The 17534-nt window shown below is 37.5% G+C and overlaps 1 protein-coding gene across 1 annotated transcript in view; it reads left to right on the top strand.

Annotated features, from left to right (window-relative positions):
- Positions 1–17534, top strand: part of ntrk2b (neurotrophic tyrosine kinase, receptor, type 2b) — a 31948-nt gene that overhangs the window by 4750 nt on the left and 9664 nt on the right. Inside the window, exons 2-14 of the mRNA XM_007231391.4 lie at positions 4062–4136; positions 4247–4318; positions 4490–4558; positions 5416–5561; positions 6451–6602; positions 10499–10631; positions 11881–12195; positions 13295–13309; positions 13492–13509; positions 13600–13628; positions 14411–14510; positions 15207–15395; positions 17346–17476. Coding sequence (XP_007231453.1) covers positions 4062–4136; positions 4247–4318; positions 4490–4558; positions 5416–5561; positions 6451–6602; positions 10499–10631; positions 11881–12195; positions 13295–13309; positions 13492–13509; positions 13600–13628; positions 14411–14510; positions 15207–15395; positions 17346–17476 — 1444 coding nt within the window. The remainder of the gene's footprint in view (positions 1–4061; positions 4137–4246; positions 4319–4489; positions 4559–5415; positions 5562–6450; positions 6603–10498; positions 10632–11880; positions 12196–13294; positions 13310–13491; positions 13510–13599; positions 13629–14410; positions 14511–15206; positions 15396–17345; positions 17477–17534) is intronic.

Raw genomic sequence — 17534 nt, 5'->3', positions numbered from 1 at the left:
AGAGTTGCCATTGACTTCCAGCTAACTGGCAACTCGGAGAAATCTCGCCTCTCCATTTTCCTCTGATTAGATCTGTCTAATGCGTTTGAATGATGAGCAGGAGGATGGAGGGATGAGGGATGGGGGGGGGTGTTGTTAGGGGGGGGGTTTGGTGAGAGGTTGGGTTGGGGGGGTTGTTGAGGGGGTGTGGGGGGTTGGACTTGAACGACCGTCAGATGATGCTGATGATGATGCTGATGCTGATGGTAGTCAGACTCTGGCCGCTGAAAGCATCACCTCCACCGCATACAGGCTCCGTCCGCTTACCCGCCACCGCCGCGCCGTTCGCTCCCTCCGTGCCCGCGCGCGCGTCGAACCGTCCGCAGAACAGAGAAAACGGCATCAGCGCCTACGCAAATATGTCACTCCGTTTCCACGACAACGGCTCGCGGAGCCACTTCAGGCGCGTACGGCGCAATCACGGCGCTTTCACGAGCGCCTTCATTAAAAAGCCGCGCGTGCGGCGGCGGCGGCGGCGGCGGGTGTGACGGTAGTGGGGCAGCGCGCGGTGGTGCGGGTGCCTGGTCCAGCTGCCACAGAACCAGCCAGTCAGGCCTCGAGCACACAGCGTGTATCTACCGTCGTCACACACACACGGAGCATTTATTTGCAGAAAATGAGAAATGGCTGAAATAAAAAAAGATGCATTTTCGGATCTTAAATGATGCAAAGAAAACAAGTTCATATTCACACAGTTCAATATTTGGAATGAACCTGTTTTTTATTACAGTTTCATGCATCTTGGCATGTTCTCCTCCACCAGTCTTACACACTGCTTTTGGATAACTTTATGCCACTCTTGGTGCAAAAATTTAAGCAGTTCAGCTTGGTTTGATGGCTTGTGATCATCCATCTTGTCATATTTGTATTGTATCACATATTGATTTTTTTCCTACATTGTAAATCAATACTAAAGTCATCTATACTATGGAGGAACACATAAGGAATCATGCAGAAACTTAAATGTGTTAAACAAACCAAAAATGTGAAACATTTAGGTGCTCTTATGTGGGGTGCTGTTAACTTGCGGTTTCTGAGGCTGGTAAATTCTGTGCAAGAGAGATAACTCTTGCTTTTCCTTTCCTGGTCCTGATGAGAGTCAGTTTCTTTACTTTTGAGTTAAGTTTTTCTGGATTATAACATTACTCAAATAAGCTGCACTGTGATGATGGTTGACAGTTTTGGTGGATTTTTTAGGAAATTTAAATGGTCTTGACTCTTCATGATGACCTTGTTGATTTATCTATTAAAAGACATATTTTTAATTCTGTGACAGGTAGGACAACTTAAGCTTTACCTCAAAAAGTCACAGTGTAAAAGGCATTTATAGATCAGTGTTTTTTAAACTGTAGGCCAGACTCAACAACGGGCCACAGTGTCAGCTTAATTTTAAGCTTTGTTGAATGCAGTTATCATTACTTTGTTCTCTATGTCCAGAATGTCTCATTATATAAACTGTTGCTAAAAATAAAATATTTTTGCTTCAGTGATGTTCAGCAGCCCATCTTATATAAACTGTGTGGCTATATTATTTATACCAGGGGTTCTTATTCAAATCACTAAACCAAAACAGGAGCTAGTAGCTACTACATCTTTTTACCCACCCCTGAGCAAGTTTGGGGCTTTAAATGTATTGACAGGAATCACTTTAGCCGAAACAAATAAGAGACCACTTAAACGTTTATTTGATTTTTCCAAATTGAAAACCTCTGGAATATAATCAGGAGGAAGATAGATGATCACAATCCATCAAATCAAGCTGAACTGCTAATATTTTTGCACCAGGAGTGATATAAAATTATCCAAAAGCAGTGTGTAAGACTGGTGGAGGAGAACATGTTAAGATGCATGAAAACTGTGATTAAAAACCCGGATTATTCCACCAAATATTGATTTCTGAACCCTAAAACTTTATTAATATGAACTTGTGTGCATTACATTATTTACGGTCTGAAAGCTCTGCATCTTCTTTGTTATTTCAGCCATTTCACATTTTCTGCAGTTAAATGCGCTAACTGACAATATTTTATTTGGAATTTGGGAGAAATGTTGTTAGTAGTTTATAGAATGAAACAACAATGTTAATTTTACTGAAATATACACCTATAAATAGCAAAATCAGAGAAACTGGTTCAGAAACTAAAGTGGTCTCTGTATATATAAAATGCTAAAATTAAACTATTATTAAAGAAATAACGCTAATAATAAATCAAACAAATATATTATCCAATAAGACATGGTGTCAAGGCTGTGATAATTATTAAAAGAATAATACATAAAACTATATAAAAACATATATATATATATTTTTCTTCTTCTTCTTTTTTATATTTAAAACAAGTGGCAATAATTAGTACTGTGATGATAAGGAATGCTAAAACATTCCATAATAGGTTGTAGGACATGGTGTGACTCTGACATTATGATTAGGTGGTTTATGGGTAGTGCAGTTAGAGGATTTGACAATACAATATATGAACTTAACCTCAATAATTATTTAATTGATTCATTTTGCTGGCCTAAATGCTGCCCACCTTTCCTGAAAAAGAGTGTCTTTATTTTATTTATGCTTTTATGGACTTTTTAAAGCAATTTTCTCTATAATTCTCTAAATTATAAAATCTCTAAATAAAGGTCTCTCAATTTCTCTTTGAAAGTAACATGAAGATACAATACTATGTTTGTAATGTAATATTATTCTATAAGTGGCAATAATATTGTTTATTGCGATTCTTTTTGGTACAGTCTATCATTAAAATGGTTATTATGACAGGTCTGTGTACTACATTTACAGCAGTTAGTTCTTCATTTTATGCTTGTATTTATGTATTTTGCCATCCGGTGTCAAATAGAGGACCATTGGCTTTGCAGCATTAGAATGGAAGTCTATGGAGAGCCCATGTCCACTGCTGTATTTCCGTCCACAGGGTCCCTATAAGCAGTAACCTTATATTCCCAACACACAGAGAACAGGATGTGAGTGAAGGGCACTGCAGTAGATTAAATACTGTTATTGAGAACATCCTGCAACACTGTTGTTCACTCCTCTCTACACAGTGTGTAGTGTGGAACCACCCTTAATCCCGGGATATATTGTACTGAATGAATGCCCAAAAGTGGGACAAATACATTTCTTGTACATATTTTGATGCACTTCTACTGAAACAATATTTTGTGTTTTTAAACAGTAACATAACATCACAACAACATAGCAATACAAAAAAAGCTCATAATATCAATGTTTACGTAAAATTATTAGTGATATTATACTTGACTTAATAATTAAGATGGTGTCTGTTATATTTGTGAGTGAGTAGCATCCCAATTATTTTAAACTGTTAATGTAAAAACGGACCCACCACCCAAACACCCTGAGTATGTGGGCCACTTGCTTGCTGGGTGCTAGTTTCAATTTATAGGGAACTGGAACTGCTACAGAGTGTGGAGCAATCATTATCATTATGTTTATATACAGCTCTGGAAAAAATGAAGAGACCACTTCACTTTCTGAATAGGTTTCTCTGATATTGTTATTTATAAAAATTGTATTTTTATTCTATAAACTACAGACAACATTTTTCCCAAATTTTAAATTTAAATATTGTGTATTGTAAAAATATTTGCAGAAAATAAGAAATGGCTGAAATGGCTAAGATGCAGAGCTTTCACACCTCAAATAATGCAAAGAAATATTCAGAAAGTTTTAAGAGTTCAGAAATAAGTATTTGGTGGAATAACCCTGCTTTTTACAGTTCACAGTTTCCATTGTATCTTGGCATGTTCTCCTACACCAGTCTTACACACTGCTTTTGGGTAACTTTATGCCACTCCTGGTGAAAAAATTCAAGCAGTTCAGCTTGGTTTGATGGCTTGTGATCATCCATCTTCCTCTTAATTATATTCTAGAGGTTTTTTAATCATATTTTTAAGTGGTCTCTTATTTTTTTCAAGAGCTGTATAAAGCATTAAACCACTACCAAAATGTTTATTATTTATTAACGTATTTTTGTTTTGTTTTGCAGATATATCACAAATCAGAATAGATTATTTATAATCACAGAGGACAGCATGAAACTGTACACAAATCTCAGGAATCTGTGAGTATTTTTAATCTTTTTAATATGTTTTTGATTATTCTAGATATAATCATATAAACTAGATACTGTATTTGTTGCCTAACTTTTGTATATCAATGTATCCAATACAGAACAGTGACCAACACTCATCTGACATCTGTATCTACAACGGCCTTCTCCAGTAACGGCAAACTTCAGTATTTGTAAGTATTTTTTTCTGCAGAATTTACTGTAGATTTGCTATGAATGTGTATAATGTAAACTTTGTTACAGGAGAGATTAATGCTGTAAGCAGGCCTATAAAATCGAGCATCACTAATAATGTTAATATGTTTTATGAAATATGATGTAAATGTGGATTTTGTGGCTTGCAGGAATCTCAGAGACAACAATTTATCAACACTGTCATGGAAGGCAATCCGCAATTCCAATATGTCAACTTTGTAAGTGGGCTTTTTTTTTTTTACAGTGTAACACACACACACATTTGCAGTAAATTAATAGAATCACATTCATGGGAGTTATCCTAACAACCCTAAGTTTTAAAAACTGAGTTAGTGTTATTTGTCACAGTAAACAAATCTTGGGCCATTTTAACTCCCCACAGTGTGTTTTGTGTGACAAACTCCACCTCTTTGTTTTGTTTTGTTCCCAGCATGCTTTGCTGACACCATTCTTCTTTGTTTTGGGTTATAAGAAGGTGTTAAGGTGATTGTGGGAGATTTTTATGAGTCCTATTTGTTGCTTAAATGAATTCACCCTTGTGGTGTTGGGCTGAAGGGGGGGAAAGGGTCTCCATCAGAAAGCAGTAAAGTTATGGGAGAACCACTGCTAGTTTTGTGTTCTTTTGTTTTCTAAATAAAGGTTGCTCGGGATAAATATGTAAGCTACCATGTGAAAAAAAGAAATATTTTTTTCATTTTTTCCTCATTTTTTTGTAAACACTGTTTGAGAAATAACAGAGTGTAAGTTAACAAGTCATTTAAAGTCTATAGTAAAATTTACTGTATCTATAGTAAAAAAAAAAAATTATTTTAAATTAATTGTTCTACCTGTACGTTGTACGTTGAGTAAAAAGTAAATATATATATAGAGATAATATAGGACTCCATATGGTGTCAAATTAACTTTAAAATATAGCTGTAGAGCATTTTCTTACAGTTGTAGCTCTTAAAGAGTTCATTTAATTAGTTTTACTGTTTTGGTGTAATTTTTTTGTTGAGGTTTCTTTTCCTACCTGTTTACATATCCATTTCTCTCTGATATTTGCGTGCGTGTTGATGTTGCTCGGTCATTACAGGCTGCTGTCTGGAAATCCTCTGCATTGTGTGTGTGAGAACATGTGGATCAAGGCCTGGCTGGACGACAGTGAGCGAGATCAGCTTCAGTGCCTGCAGCACGGTGGCAGAGTGAAGAGCCTCTACAAACTCACTGTTCCCTCATGCGGTAACTCATTTCAGCTAAAACACTGGCATGTTTACACACACTTTATAGTTTAATTAGTGAAGAAAAGTTTTAGGCACCAAAGAAAATTATACCAATCCATTTATCTCAGCAATATGAGTGTTTAACCTGAAAAAAGCACCACATATGATTTAAACAGATGCAAATAAACATACATAGAGTAAAACTTAACAAGGAATTCTAATGTTTAATTCTAATGTCAGTTCCGTCAGCAGCTCACCTGATTTAACAATTTACCAATTTAACAAACCAGGTGTTTTTGTAAAATTGTAAAATTTTGTACAATTGCGTTTTTTTATTTATTGTAATGCTAGTGTTTTACTGAGCTAATAAACACTTACTTCACAGATATAAAGCTTTACTTTCTTTACTAAAAATCCCACAGGTGCTTAAAACATTTACACAAAACAGTATTTGTTTAAAAAATATGCAATTAAGATTTTTGACACCTTAATAACGTTTAATAATTAAATTAAATATTTTTGTTTTGTGTAGCACTTTTTACAACTGATGTTTTCACAAAGCAGCAAAATATTGTACATACAACATAGAGAACCCCCAGTGAGCAACAGATGCAAGGAAAAACTCCCTCAGAGGTGAAGCAGAAAGAAACCTTGGGAGAAACCAAGGCTCACGTGTGCCTTCTACTAATTATCACATGTACTATCAATGATAATATATGAGGGTGGACTCATCCTCCTCAGGTCAGACTACTAATAAATTATAATGACTGTTAAAAAGTCTTTATACATCCACATAGGTCTAATAATTATATATATATTCCGATGACTAGCAACAGTAGCAATGGAAGCAGTTAGAAAAGAGAGTTGTCAATAACAGGGCATGTCAGTAACTTTCTCTCTCTTTTCAGAATATCCACGAGTGGAGGTCATACCCAGTGTTGTTACCCAGAGGGCAGGAAGTGACACAACAGTGGCCTGCAGTGTCTCTGGAGCTCCAGCCCCTGAGCCCTTCTGGGTCCTAAACACCTCCTACTACCCATCACTTACAACTACCTACAGGGTAACGCACACCTCTCTGAGCTGAACAAACATATAGGAGGGAATGGGGATGGTTGTACTGTGTGCTAATACTATAATCATAATATTTAACACCACCAATCTGCACACCATTAACGGCTCCAGTAACACAATGGATTCAATTATCCCACATGCTGCAGAGTGACATAATTATGTTGAAGAAACCACACAGCCAATCACTTCAAATATGATGAGTATCCTCCACATTGCCACAACAGTGTTTGTTTCACTTATATGGCCATATTCTGTGGCAGGGGTTGGCAATAGGCGGCCCACAGGCCAGATGTGGCTCGCAAGCATGAAACATCTGGCCCGTAAGGTTGTTTGAACTATAATGAACGATAATGAAAAAAAAAAAATAATAAAATATTTTTGTTCACATTCCTCCCCTGCCTCTCTGTTGCGCTCGGCGTGACTTTAATTTCTGCCCATTCTCGTTTTTCTGCACATTCTTGGGCTCCCTATCTTCCTTATAAGGCCTTTTTTTCCCGGCTGTGTCCCAATTCACTAGCCGGGGCAGAGGTAGTGTATTGGACCGTGACCCTGACGTTACGTGTTCAATCCCGCATGAGGAGAGATGTGTTTATTTATTTATTTTTTCCTTTCTTCTTGGGTTTACCTGCTTTGAGATCAACTGTTCAGCCATTGTGTTTAACACACAACAACCCTTTGGGCTGGAGAGCTATTAGTCTGTATCTCTCCATCCCACTACACTTCATTTTCCAAAATTATTATTCTGCTCACATTTCACACATTCCAGTTGCATATTTTGTATCTAGTTTTAAATCTAGCCTTTTATTACAACATCCCAGCATATTTCGATCTGTGGTGTAGTACTAAGCCTCACAACCCTCACATCAGGCCTCAGTGTGTCTGTGTATAACACTATTTACGCAATAGACCCAAGCACTTAAACACTTAATCTCCATTTCACTCATAATGGCCCATAAGATATTCACACCACAGGAGACTGAAAGCTCCATGTTTCATATTAATATTTAATGTTACTACTATAATATTTACAACAAGGTGTCCCTTGTGCTTGTTTGAGAACAGCAGCCTGTATGATGTGTATTAGTGATGTGTATTAATATTGCTGGTTAGGGTCCAGAAAGAGTCTGAATATGAATGAACATTAATAGGGGGGATTTTATTTAGGAGAGGAAGTGTTCTGTAGCATCATTGTGAGTGGAATGAGTGGCATTTAAATAAACAAAACAGACCAGTTTTTGCACCAGTATGAAAAGATTTATTTAATGTTTTGTCTGGTCAATGAATGTAGTACCTTTTTACAGAAGCAGGCACATCATCAGTTCTGGACTGGGACAAAAAATCGGCCCTGGCATTTTTGGTTTAGACCAGCCCCTCGTAATTAGCGGAGCACAACCGACTTGTAATTTGTAATTTAATATGTGGAGTTAAAGAGAAGCATAATGTATCATCAACTTATTAAATATAAGAAGTTTAGTGTAGTGCTGGGCGGTATACCTGTTCATGCGCTATACCATTGCGCAATTTTGAACCGTAGAACAGCATCACCAAAGAAACATGCTGGGTGTTCAAATACTGTCACTGTAACTCGCTGTTCCCAGCTGCAAGAAAGGAGGCAATTGTGGCTGATTTTAATGCTGTAATGGTTCTAATGGCTTAAATTATTTATTAAAATATTTAGTTTTGTAAAGGAAACCGTGTTAAAGTTGCTGGTGTATCTCTGTTGTTTACATTCTTTAGCTGTTTTCTGCTAATAAAGTTTGATTATCTCATATATTCTGTAATTTTGTGGAGCAAAGTAAACCTAATACTAATCAAAGCCTTATTTTAAAGCCTTAGTGTTTTAGATTATATGTACGCCTAACAGTAGATTAAGTCACAGCCTATATAAAAGCCCAGTCATGCAAAAATATATAAATAAATAATAATAAAAATACCGTGATATACAGTGAAACCGTCAGAATCTTGAAAAATACAGTGATATGCATTTTTGGTCATACCGCCCAGCAGTAGTTTAGTGTCTATTATTAATGCCACCATTTTTGTTTGCTCTTTGTATTTAAATTGATTTTTTCTATCCTTTTTATGGAAATCTAATCTAATCTAATATGTATTTTCTGAATTTCTCTGATATAATTCTTTAGGTTAAAGGTGCTTCCTCCTTTAAACAGCTATAACATGTATTTTATCAGGCTACAAACAGGGCTGCTTTATGAATTAATGTAACACAATTATGTCTTAAAAGCATTTGACACTGTTTTACTCTTATTCAGTCTGGGCATAACTTTTGCTAATATTACTTTTACACTTACTTTAGTCATGCTTAAATTGCAAAGCTTTTACTTATCATTTATCAGTTTTTAAAATCTGTTATTTCACTCTTTGCGCGTAATTTCTCCACACCTCCCTTCTGCTGCTTCTGTTTCTGTTTCTCCATGCTGCCTCTGCTTTAACATACGAGCTCAATATGAATATGAACGTAGTGGGAGTTCAGTGGACCACGCAGAGAGAGGGTGGGGCCGCTATTGTCCTATATCCTGATTGGTTCAGTCCACTGTCTATATTGAAGATGGGCCAATGGGCCGCTCCATAGATATTGTGGACCGGTTTCCAACAGCATCGGCCCCTGAGGAGTGTTGGCCCACCGGGCAAACGCCCAGTCAGCCAGATTACCAGTCCAGCCCTGCACATCATACACAAACTGTATGATATATTAATAAAAGTTAATGTATTTTTTTTCCCCAAATAATTTTGACCTAGCCATTGTAAAATGGTCAATGTAATGGATTAGCTGTTGTATGATGAAGGGGCTTATCACACCACCTTCAAAAAAGAAAAAGAAAAGTGTGTGTACTGTATAATAATTATAATGGTTGTAAGTCAGGACACCTCGAATGATTGTTTTATTGATTTTGTAAGTGACTGAGTAAAAAATAAGGCATAAAAAGCATGTACAAACTATTGACTGGGTTTATGATAAAATTGTACATTTTGTGCTCTACTTGAATAATGCCATACAATATTGTTACCAATAGAAGATTAGCTTACTCACATTCACTCACTCACCAATTTGAACAGGATGTCTAAATGTTTGCATGTAACTATGTATCCTTTATAGTAATCTGCATCATTGAAGCTTCATTTAGCTTTATCATGTATGTTGCACTTTGTTTTAATGTTTTATATCTGTATTTTCATTCGGCCATAAAACATTGAAACTACACATTAACCTATAGTAATATAGTGCTAATACACTAATACACTTACATTTGTGAGTTTTTTTGGTCACAAGAATCGGGACACCCCTACCCCTTGGTGTTCACACACAAAACAGAGCGGGTGGGGTAAGTGGTAGGGCCAAGGGGTGAAATAAGATTAGACCTATGTAGACACTATGTGATGATTAATCTCAGATGCATCTGAGCCTAGAGAATCAAATGCCTCTTTTGGACATGATTAACAGTTAAGGCTCAGATAGTGCTCTGTTTTGCACAGGAAAGTTTAAAAGGCGTTTTTGAATGTTTTCTGATTTGTAGTGTAGTGTAAAGGTTTGCCAATGTAAGCCATCGGACAATCACCTGTTGACAGTTGTTTAAAAAAACATACTTATTTTATTTTAAATACTTTTTTACCTCAGAACTAACCCTTAATTGCCCCCATGGGTTGCAATCCTGAAATGCAGGAATATGTGTATATTAACCAATGAAATTAAACAAAACTTATCAGATAAAACATGAAATAGCTTGGGTTCATAATGTCTGTAATGAGACAAAGGCAAAGGAAATGTACTTTTTAGTCCATGCCTAATTACAAGATGAGAAAATCATCAAACTCTGTGTGTCTCATTTTATACCTCTAAAAAGTTTTTTTTTTTTTTTTCTAAAACAGATAAACACGTCAGGGCTACAGTCCATGTTGATCCTGAATGGATTGTCCCCCAGTGACAACGGCCGAGAAATCACCTGTAGTGCAGAGAACATTGTGGGCCAAAATGAAGCCTCCGTCACCCTCAACATCCTGTGTAAGAACTCAACCCTGTGTGTGTGTGTGTGTGTGTGAGTGTGTGTGTGGGTTGGTGTGTATATAAAAAACAGAATTGCATTCATTGATGCCATTTATCACATTGGTCCATCTTTACCAGTGCATCATTGTGTCTTTGAAACTCAGCTTTCAAAGGACTGGGTGGAGCAAATCAAAACTCTGTTTTTCAAAAGTGATCAAACTAATGTGAGGGACTTCCAGCTCAGGGTCGATGTGCATCATTCCAGACCTCTAAACAGTGTTTTTTTAATTTGGTCAAATATACTGGCAGATTCTAGGGGAGAGCAGACGCTGATCCTCAATGGGTGATAATACATTGCTAAAGTAAAAAGAGAGAGCACCGTATTTTTCGCACTATAAGACGCACTTAAAATACTTTAATTTTCCCAAAAATCATCACCACCCTTATGTATGAATTTTACCAGTCAGGTTGTAAGGAGCAGTAAAGCCACTCTGCTGAAGTACAGAGTTATACAGGAGTTTCAGTTTAGTTCTCCAGCAGTATTAGCATTAGCTGCTAACTGCGCAAAGCAGTTACCCACTAATGCTAATGCTCCAGCCTTAGTGGAGATCCAGAAATCTAAGCTTACTGTAAATACATGGAAGAGCTTTATTCACCCAAATAAACAGTTTTCAGGAGAGAAATCTGTGTAGATTAACATCCAGCGCTTCTTGTTTGTCTGAAAATGTTTTTTTAAGAATTAAAGTTTTGTTTACATAACTTAGCTTAGCTTTCCAGGTCTCACCACCCAATTTAGTAGAACAGATGGCGACACCCCAGTTCCTACTACTAGTTACTGTCTTTTTTTCCAGCGCTAAGCATATTTTTTGATAGACACAAAAAACTCCCATGACTAGATCTGGTAGCATGTATTGCTTCCACATGTCAACTCATTAGCTGTGCTCCATGTTTTACCCACAGTGTTATTTACATTTTTTATTTTCTTTTTGTTTTACTTTTTGGTAGAACTGTCCCTAATGGTCCAGTAAGCCTGTTTATTTCTCACTGTTCTGCTCAATTCCTCCTCCTAGTATCCCCTCCGTACTTTCCCCCTTCGTCACTCTCTTCCTGTTCACCAAACGACTTCAGAATCTCACCACGCTCCTCCTTCACCCCTCTCGTTGGGCTCCCCCACTGTGTCCCTGTGGTCACTTTTCCTCTCCTCTCCTCTTCCCCTCTTCCTTCCTTCTCTCCCCCACCTTCCTTCCCCTTACCTTGCCGAGATCAGTCCGCCCCACCATCCAGCAGCTGTCTGATCCTGAGCGTCACCAGGACTGGTGCATTCCGTTTAGCGTGACGGGCAACCCCAAGCCTGAGCTGCAGTGGTACTTCCAGGGCAGGCCGCTGGAGGAGAAGGATTACATAAAGACCAAGATCCACGAGTCCACGGAGAGCGAGTACCACGGCTGCCTGCAGCTGGTCATCCCCACGCACATCCACAACGGACTCTATGTACTGGTGGCAACCAATGAGTTTGGCGAGGATCGGAAGAACATCACGGCACACTTCATGCGTATCCCTGAAGTGGACCATTCGGGGGCAGGTGGGTTCATCTCAGACTTATCTCCCTTTTTTTTATATTTATTTCTAAATGTTTCCTAATTAGAAGGCAAATGACCCATTCCCTGTTCAAATAAACGCTATAAGCACCCCCTATCACAAACAGCTCTTCCAACACATGCCTCCAACATCACTGGGTTGCCAGCACACTCGGAGGAAAGCACCCAATCCTCAGATCTGATACCCCAGATCAGCTAACAGAGGCCTATGCTGTATTACATTCCACTAGGAGTGATGAGGGGAGGAAATGCCATCTACTAGGCATGGGAACCACAGGGCATCTCACGATACAATGTGATATTATCACGATACATTGCTCACGTAAACTATGATATCACAATACAGTGCCACTACGATACTCAATATATCGCAAGACATTTCATTACAATACTTTAAAGCACCTAAAAAGTGTTACTAAAGAGAATACCACTACCATCTACCCACCCAGAGAGAGCATGGCCAATTGTGCTCTCTCGGACTTCGGCTGCTGATGGCTAGTAGCATGATTTGTAACTCCTAAGATCAAAGTAGCATTCAAATTGTTCAATAATCTTTGAATAGATTCAAAATATATTTAGACTTTTAGAAAAAAATGGAAATTTTATAAAACATTTTTGTATTCTATGTTTTTCATTTTGCTCATATTTGGTTTCAGTTGCATCCCTAATTTGGTACTTATTTATTTTTTTTAATTAGATTTTGTGCTATTAGATCTTTGTTTGGTTATTTTTTGTTATATATGTCAGCTGCACTAATAGTTAACAAATTAAGGGGGAGGTATTATAGTTATAGTTATGCTCTCTTTGACTTTTGCCAGTGGGTGAATAGGACATCACCTAGGATTAAACTGGGAACCGAGATGGGGCCACTTAATGGCCCCTCAGCTGTAGAGGTTATGTTGAAAATGCTGAAGTATGTCTTGCAAGTGAAGCATCCATTGAAAGGTTCTTCAAGGAACCAAATGTGGTTATTTTGGCATCTTTTCATAAAGCGTGTAGCCAGGGTTCATGCAGAGCACACTTTTTTATCTATCATATCTGTGAAAAACAAACAGTAACTTTCTGATCATTTCTGTTCTACAGATCCGTTCTACTATGGTAAGTCTTTGATTAAAATTCTACAAAATTCTATCTATCCTTAATTATTATTTATGTTAAATATTTGTATTTCTGGTTTTCGTTCTCTCTAGCTAAAGTGCAGATAATATTTTGCTTTGTATGATATTTTAACTAAAAGTATCCTGTTTTGTTCTGTACTCTGCTAATATATGGGAATCCAGATATCACAGATCCTCCAGGTAAGTTCGTTTTACTCTGTTAACACTCTATATTTTACATTTACATTTGTGTCATTAAAAAACATGTTTGCATTTTGCTGTTTTGTTCAGATATTCCACCACAGGAGGACAAAGTTGCTGTAAGTGTGCACTCATTTAAAATGTTCAGTAACTTTAAAAATCCCATTAGCTTGTTTATATTTCTTTAATATTTAGAAATTTTGAGAATCTTTATCTCTGGTGACTGTCATGGGTGACAAACACAGGACAGAAAAGTGCGGATACCTAAAACCCTTAATTTATTAAATTAAATTAATTTTTTTTTATTTAAAAAAGGGTCAATTTCAAAATGGCATCAAAAACAAACAACATACCAGAAAGAGCAGGCAAAGAAGGCATACACATGAAATCCACAATTGGGAAAAAATGGCAAGGCAAGAGAATGGTCAAAATACAAAAATAGGTTGGCAACGAGAAAACAAACAAATAAAAAAGGGCTAAGCTAAAAGGATAAACTATGAGACAGAAAGGGTTGGTAACAAAAGGTCAAAAACAACAAAGGAAATGCGAGGTAGAAGAGCTAAGTAAATAGATTCAATAGGGTGAAGAGTAAAGGAAAACAGGGGCTATATATACTAAAGGTCCAGGTGTAAGCAATGATTAGAAACATGGCGAGCCAAAATGTGATCATGTGATCCGGCATGTCTGGAAGGTTTAGCACAGATGCATGCTGGGAAATGGAGTCTTTCTTTGAAGAACTAGAGTCTGTAACAGGCAGACAGACAGTGACAGGACTGACAGTGACATTTCCTCAAATACAGAAAAGAATTAGAAAAAAAAATATTACGAGCTCTAAAGTTGTTAGTATGAACATCCTTATTTTTGAACATGTTTATAATAAACTCTTGTGTATTTATTGCAGGTATATGTGGTGGTGGGGATAGCAGGGGTGGCGCTGACTGGGTGCATCCTGATGCTGATTTTTCTGAAGTATGGAAGGAGCTCAAAGTTCGGCCTGAAGGGTAAGGGTGTATTTTAGCTGTTGTAAGGATTGTCTGGGTGAGTGTGACTGCATAGTGTGGATTTACGTTTAATGGAACCCCAAAAACAATGTTTTATTCTTCTGAACACAGAATAGTTTGTGTTGACCCATTTTTAACATTTTTAAATGTTTGTGACCTGAAGTGCAGGAATGGATGTTTATGAATGTCTGCAGTGAATAAAATAAAGGCGCATTGCGATGCCCATTGCTATCTTACACCTCGTCAACAGTCTATTTTTATGCCTTGCACCTGCGCCGTTACAATATCATCAGAGTTAAATAAAGGAATAAATAAAATGATTCCCTATACATGGTGTCATTTTTGGGGCCAAGCAAACCCTGTACTTTTGTTCTATGTACTTTTGATAAGGATAATTTCCTTTCTGTTTATTTGGGGGTGGGGCGATATATGTTGTGTGGGGACATGGGAAAATATGTTTAGACACTTTGTTGTATAAATCCATATTTCTAATTAAAAATATTTTCAAAAAAGGAACATTTAAAAAATACACATATATAAAGGTCAAATTGTGCAAAGATACATTAATAAATTAATTTAATGCTGTAATATTCCATGATTAAAATCTTAATAGTACTGCGTGGCACATTTTTGTTCCAGCTCTGTGTAAAACACTTGACATTTAGCCTATATTCTTGTATCCTTGTTCCACTGCAGGCTCATCCTCAGTCATCAGCAATGACGACGACTCAGCCAGCCCCCTCCACCATGTCTCCAATGGCAACAATACACCGTCATCCTCAGAGATGGGTCCAGATGCCGTCATCATTGGCATGACCAAGATACCAGTGATTGAGAACCCGCAGTACTTCCGCAACCCCGGCAGCGTGCTGAAATCAGACACTTGTGAGTTTGCCAGGGTGCACCAGGCTGCCCACCCCCCACCCACACACATTCTAACACCCCTACCCCATTCATCCTCTTCATCCTTTTCATCCTTCTGAAGCTCCTTCCTGTCCTAAACCACCACTGAAGGCTTATTACTGTAGAATTCCCTGCTGGGTCAATATCAGTATCTCAGGCCTTTTCGTGTCACAGTATAGTTGTTTATATTTTGTACAAACACTGCGTAACAATACATTTTTGACATTTACTCTAAAAGAACACATTATTACACATACAGTTTTATTTAATGTGGTGTTTTGTTTTTTGCCATGTCTGCAGTGCTGCTGAGTTACGCTAAATAATTATTAAAGAAGTAAAACAATATTTTTAAAGTTTTTATAAATTAGGTTTTGAAGATATTTGTAATAATTTAGCTATTTTAATTCATTTAATTCTATTCATAAAATATAAATTCATATTTATGTGTTCACCCTATCATGATGAAAAAAAGTTGCAGCTGTATATCCCCCATCAACTGAGCAACAGCATTGCTAAGTAGCATCACAGTGCATTGGAGAAAAGTGCAGCGACTTGGTTCTGATACATCAGCTCACAGACGCCTTGTGCTGATTGACATCACCCTTTGGAGTGATGAGGAAGGAGAGTGCATTCTACCCACCCAGAGAGTGCAAGGCCAAATGTGCTCTCACAGGGCTCTGGCAGCTGATGGCAAGCTGCATAACTGGAATTCGAACCAGCGATCTCCCAATCATAGTGGCAGCACTTTAGACCGCTGGACCACTCTGTGTGCTACATCACAACCTTCACACTGTTTTAATTGAAGGGACTAAAGACAGTATTTAAAGAAAATATTTAATAGTTGTTTTTAGGAATTGCATTTAAGAACATTTTGAGTGTGTTTAGAGATATTTCCTATCAGTTGAGGAAAGCCTAGGCTCTACACTATACACCACAGCAGGGGGAGCCAATAAATGGCAGATTCAGTTTCTTTTTAAAAACACTGTGGTGCTTGCTATGTTTTAGCAACACCATACCATGACCTGGCATACCATAGAGACAAATGGGAGCCATTTTTGCTGCACTACCACCTGTTTTCCAGCTGCAATATAATATAGTAATGTTGGTTGAAGTAATGTAGTCTTAAGACCTATCCGAACGGGATTAGTTTCTCAGGGGGACGTCTGTGAAAAATATTTCATACTTCTACTCAGTGATAAAACTCTTGCATCTGGACTGCAATTGAAAAAACAGGAGGACCAGTCAGTTTTAGGCTTTGTTGGTCACATGACATCGCATTCAGTAGCTCCTCCACTTCCACTCGCTGTTGTGTTTACAAGGATCTCCATGGAAACGTGCGCCCAAAGAGTAATTACGGTGTGTGGCAGTGGACAAATTGCAATTTTCTTTTAAACGTGAGGAGACGAAACTCAGAGATGTGCATCCAGATGGTCATAAAATTACCGGAGGACCACAGAGTTCAGCGAAAAACAGTAGATAATTCCGCCTGTAATTTTCTCAGATGACATCTGAGAAAAACACATACATGGTTGTTCTGGAGGGGAATAAAAACACAGATGACCCCCATAAAAGAGAAAATTACCCCAGGACCCCCTGAGAAATAATCTCTTCCAGATAGGGCTTTAGCTTGTTGCCTTTCTCTGTGTTTACTTCACCTGATAATGCATTTTGTGGTCTTGTTTTGGCTTTAATTTCATGTAGTACTGTCAAAATACTGCCTGGCAAGTTGTGTTGCACTGAGTTTTTTCAAATGTCATGTTTAGTAATTGCGATTTTATGATGTTTCATAAAATTATAAATCAGTGGTGGGAATAATCTGCAAAAATGAATGTCACTGTAACACTTTTACTTATAAACCTTTTAGATAAAAAAATATATATTTATATATACGGTTACTTAAGGTAAACATTTGTGTGTGTGTTTTTTTTACAGTTGTGCAACACATCAAACGGCATAACATAGTGTTGAAGAGAGAGCTGGGAGAGGGAGCATTCGGGAAAGTGTTCCTAGCGGAGTGCTACAATTTATCACCAGACCAGGAGAAGATTCTGGTGGCTGTGAAGGTATAAAAAAGCTCAGGTTCTTCTACATTTAAAGTGTTTACACTGAAAGTACAGCACC

This window comes from Astyanax mexicanus, chromosome 1, assembly GCF_023375975.1.
Source record: "Astyanax mexicanus isolate ESR-SI-001 chromosome 1, AstMex3_surface, whole genome shotgun sequence".
Lineage (NCBI taxonomy): Eukaryota > Metazoa > Chordata > Actinopteri > Characiformes > Acestrorhamphidae > Astyanax > Astyanax mexicanus.
The sequence above is the reverse complement of the archived record's forward strand: the minus strand, read 5'-3'. Positions and strand labels throughout refer to the sequence as shown.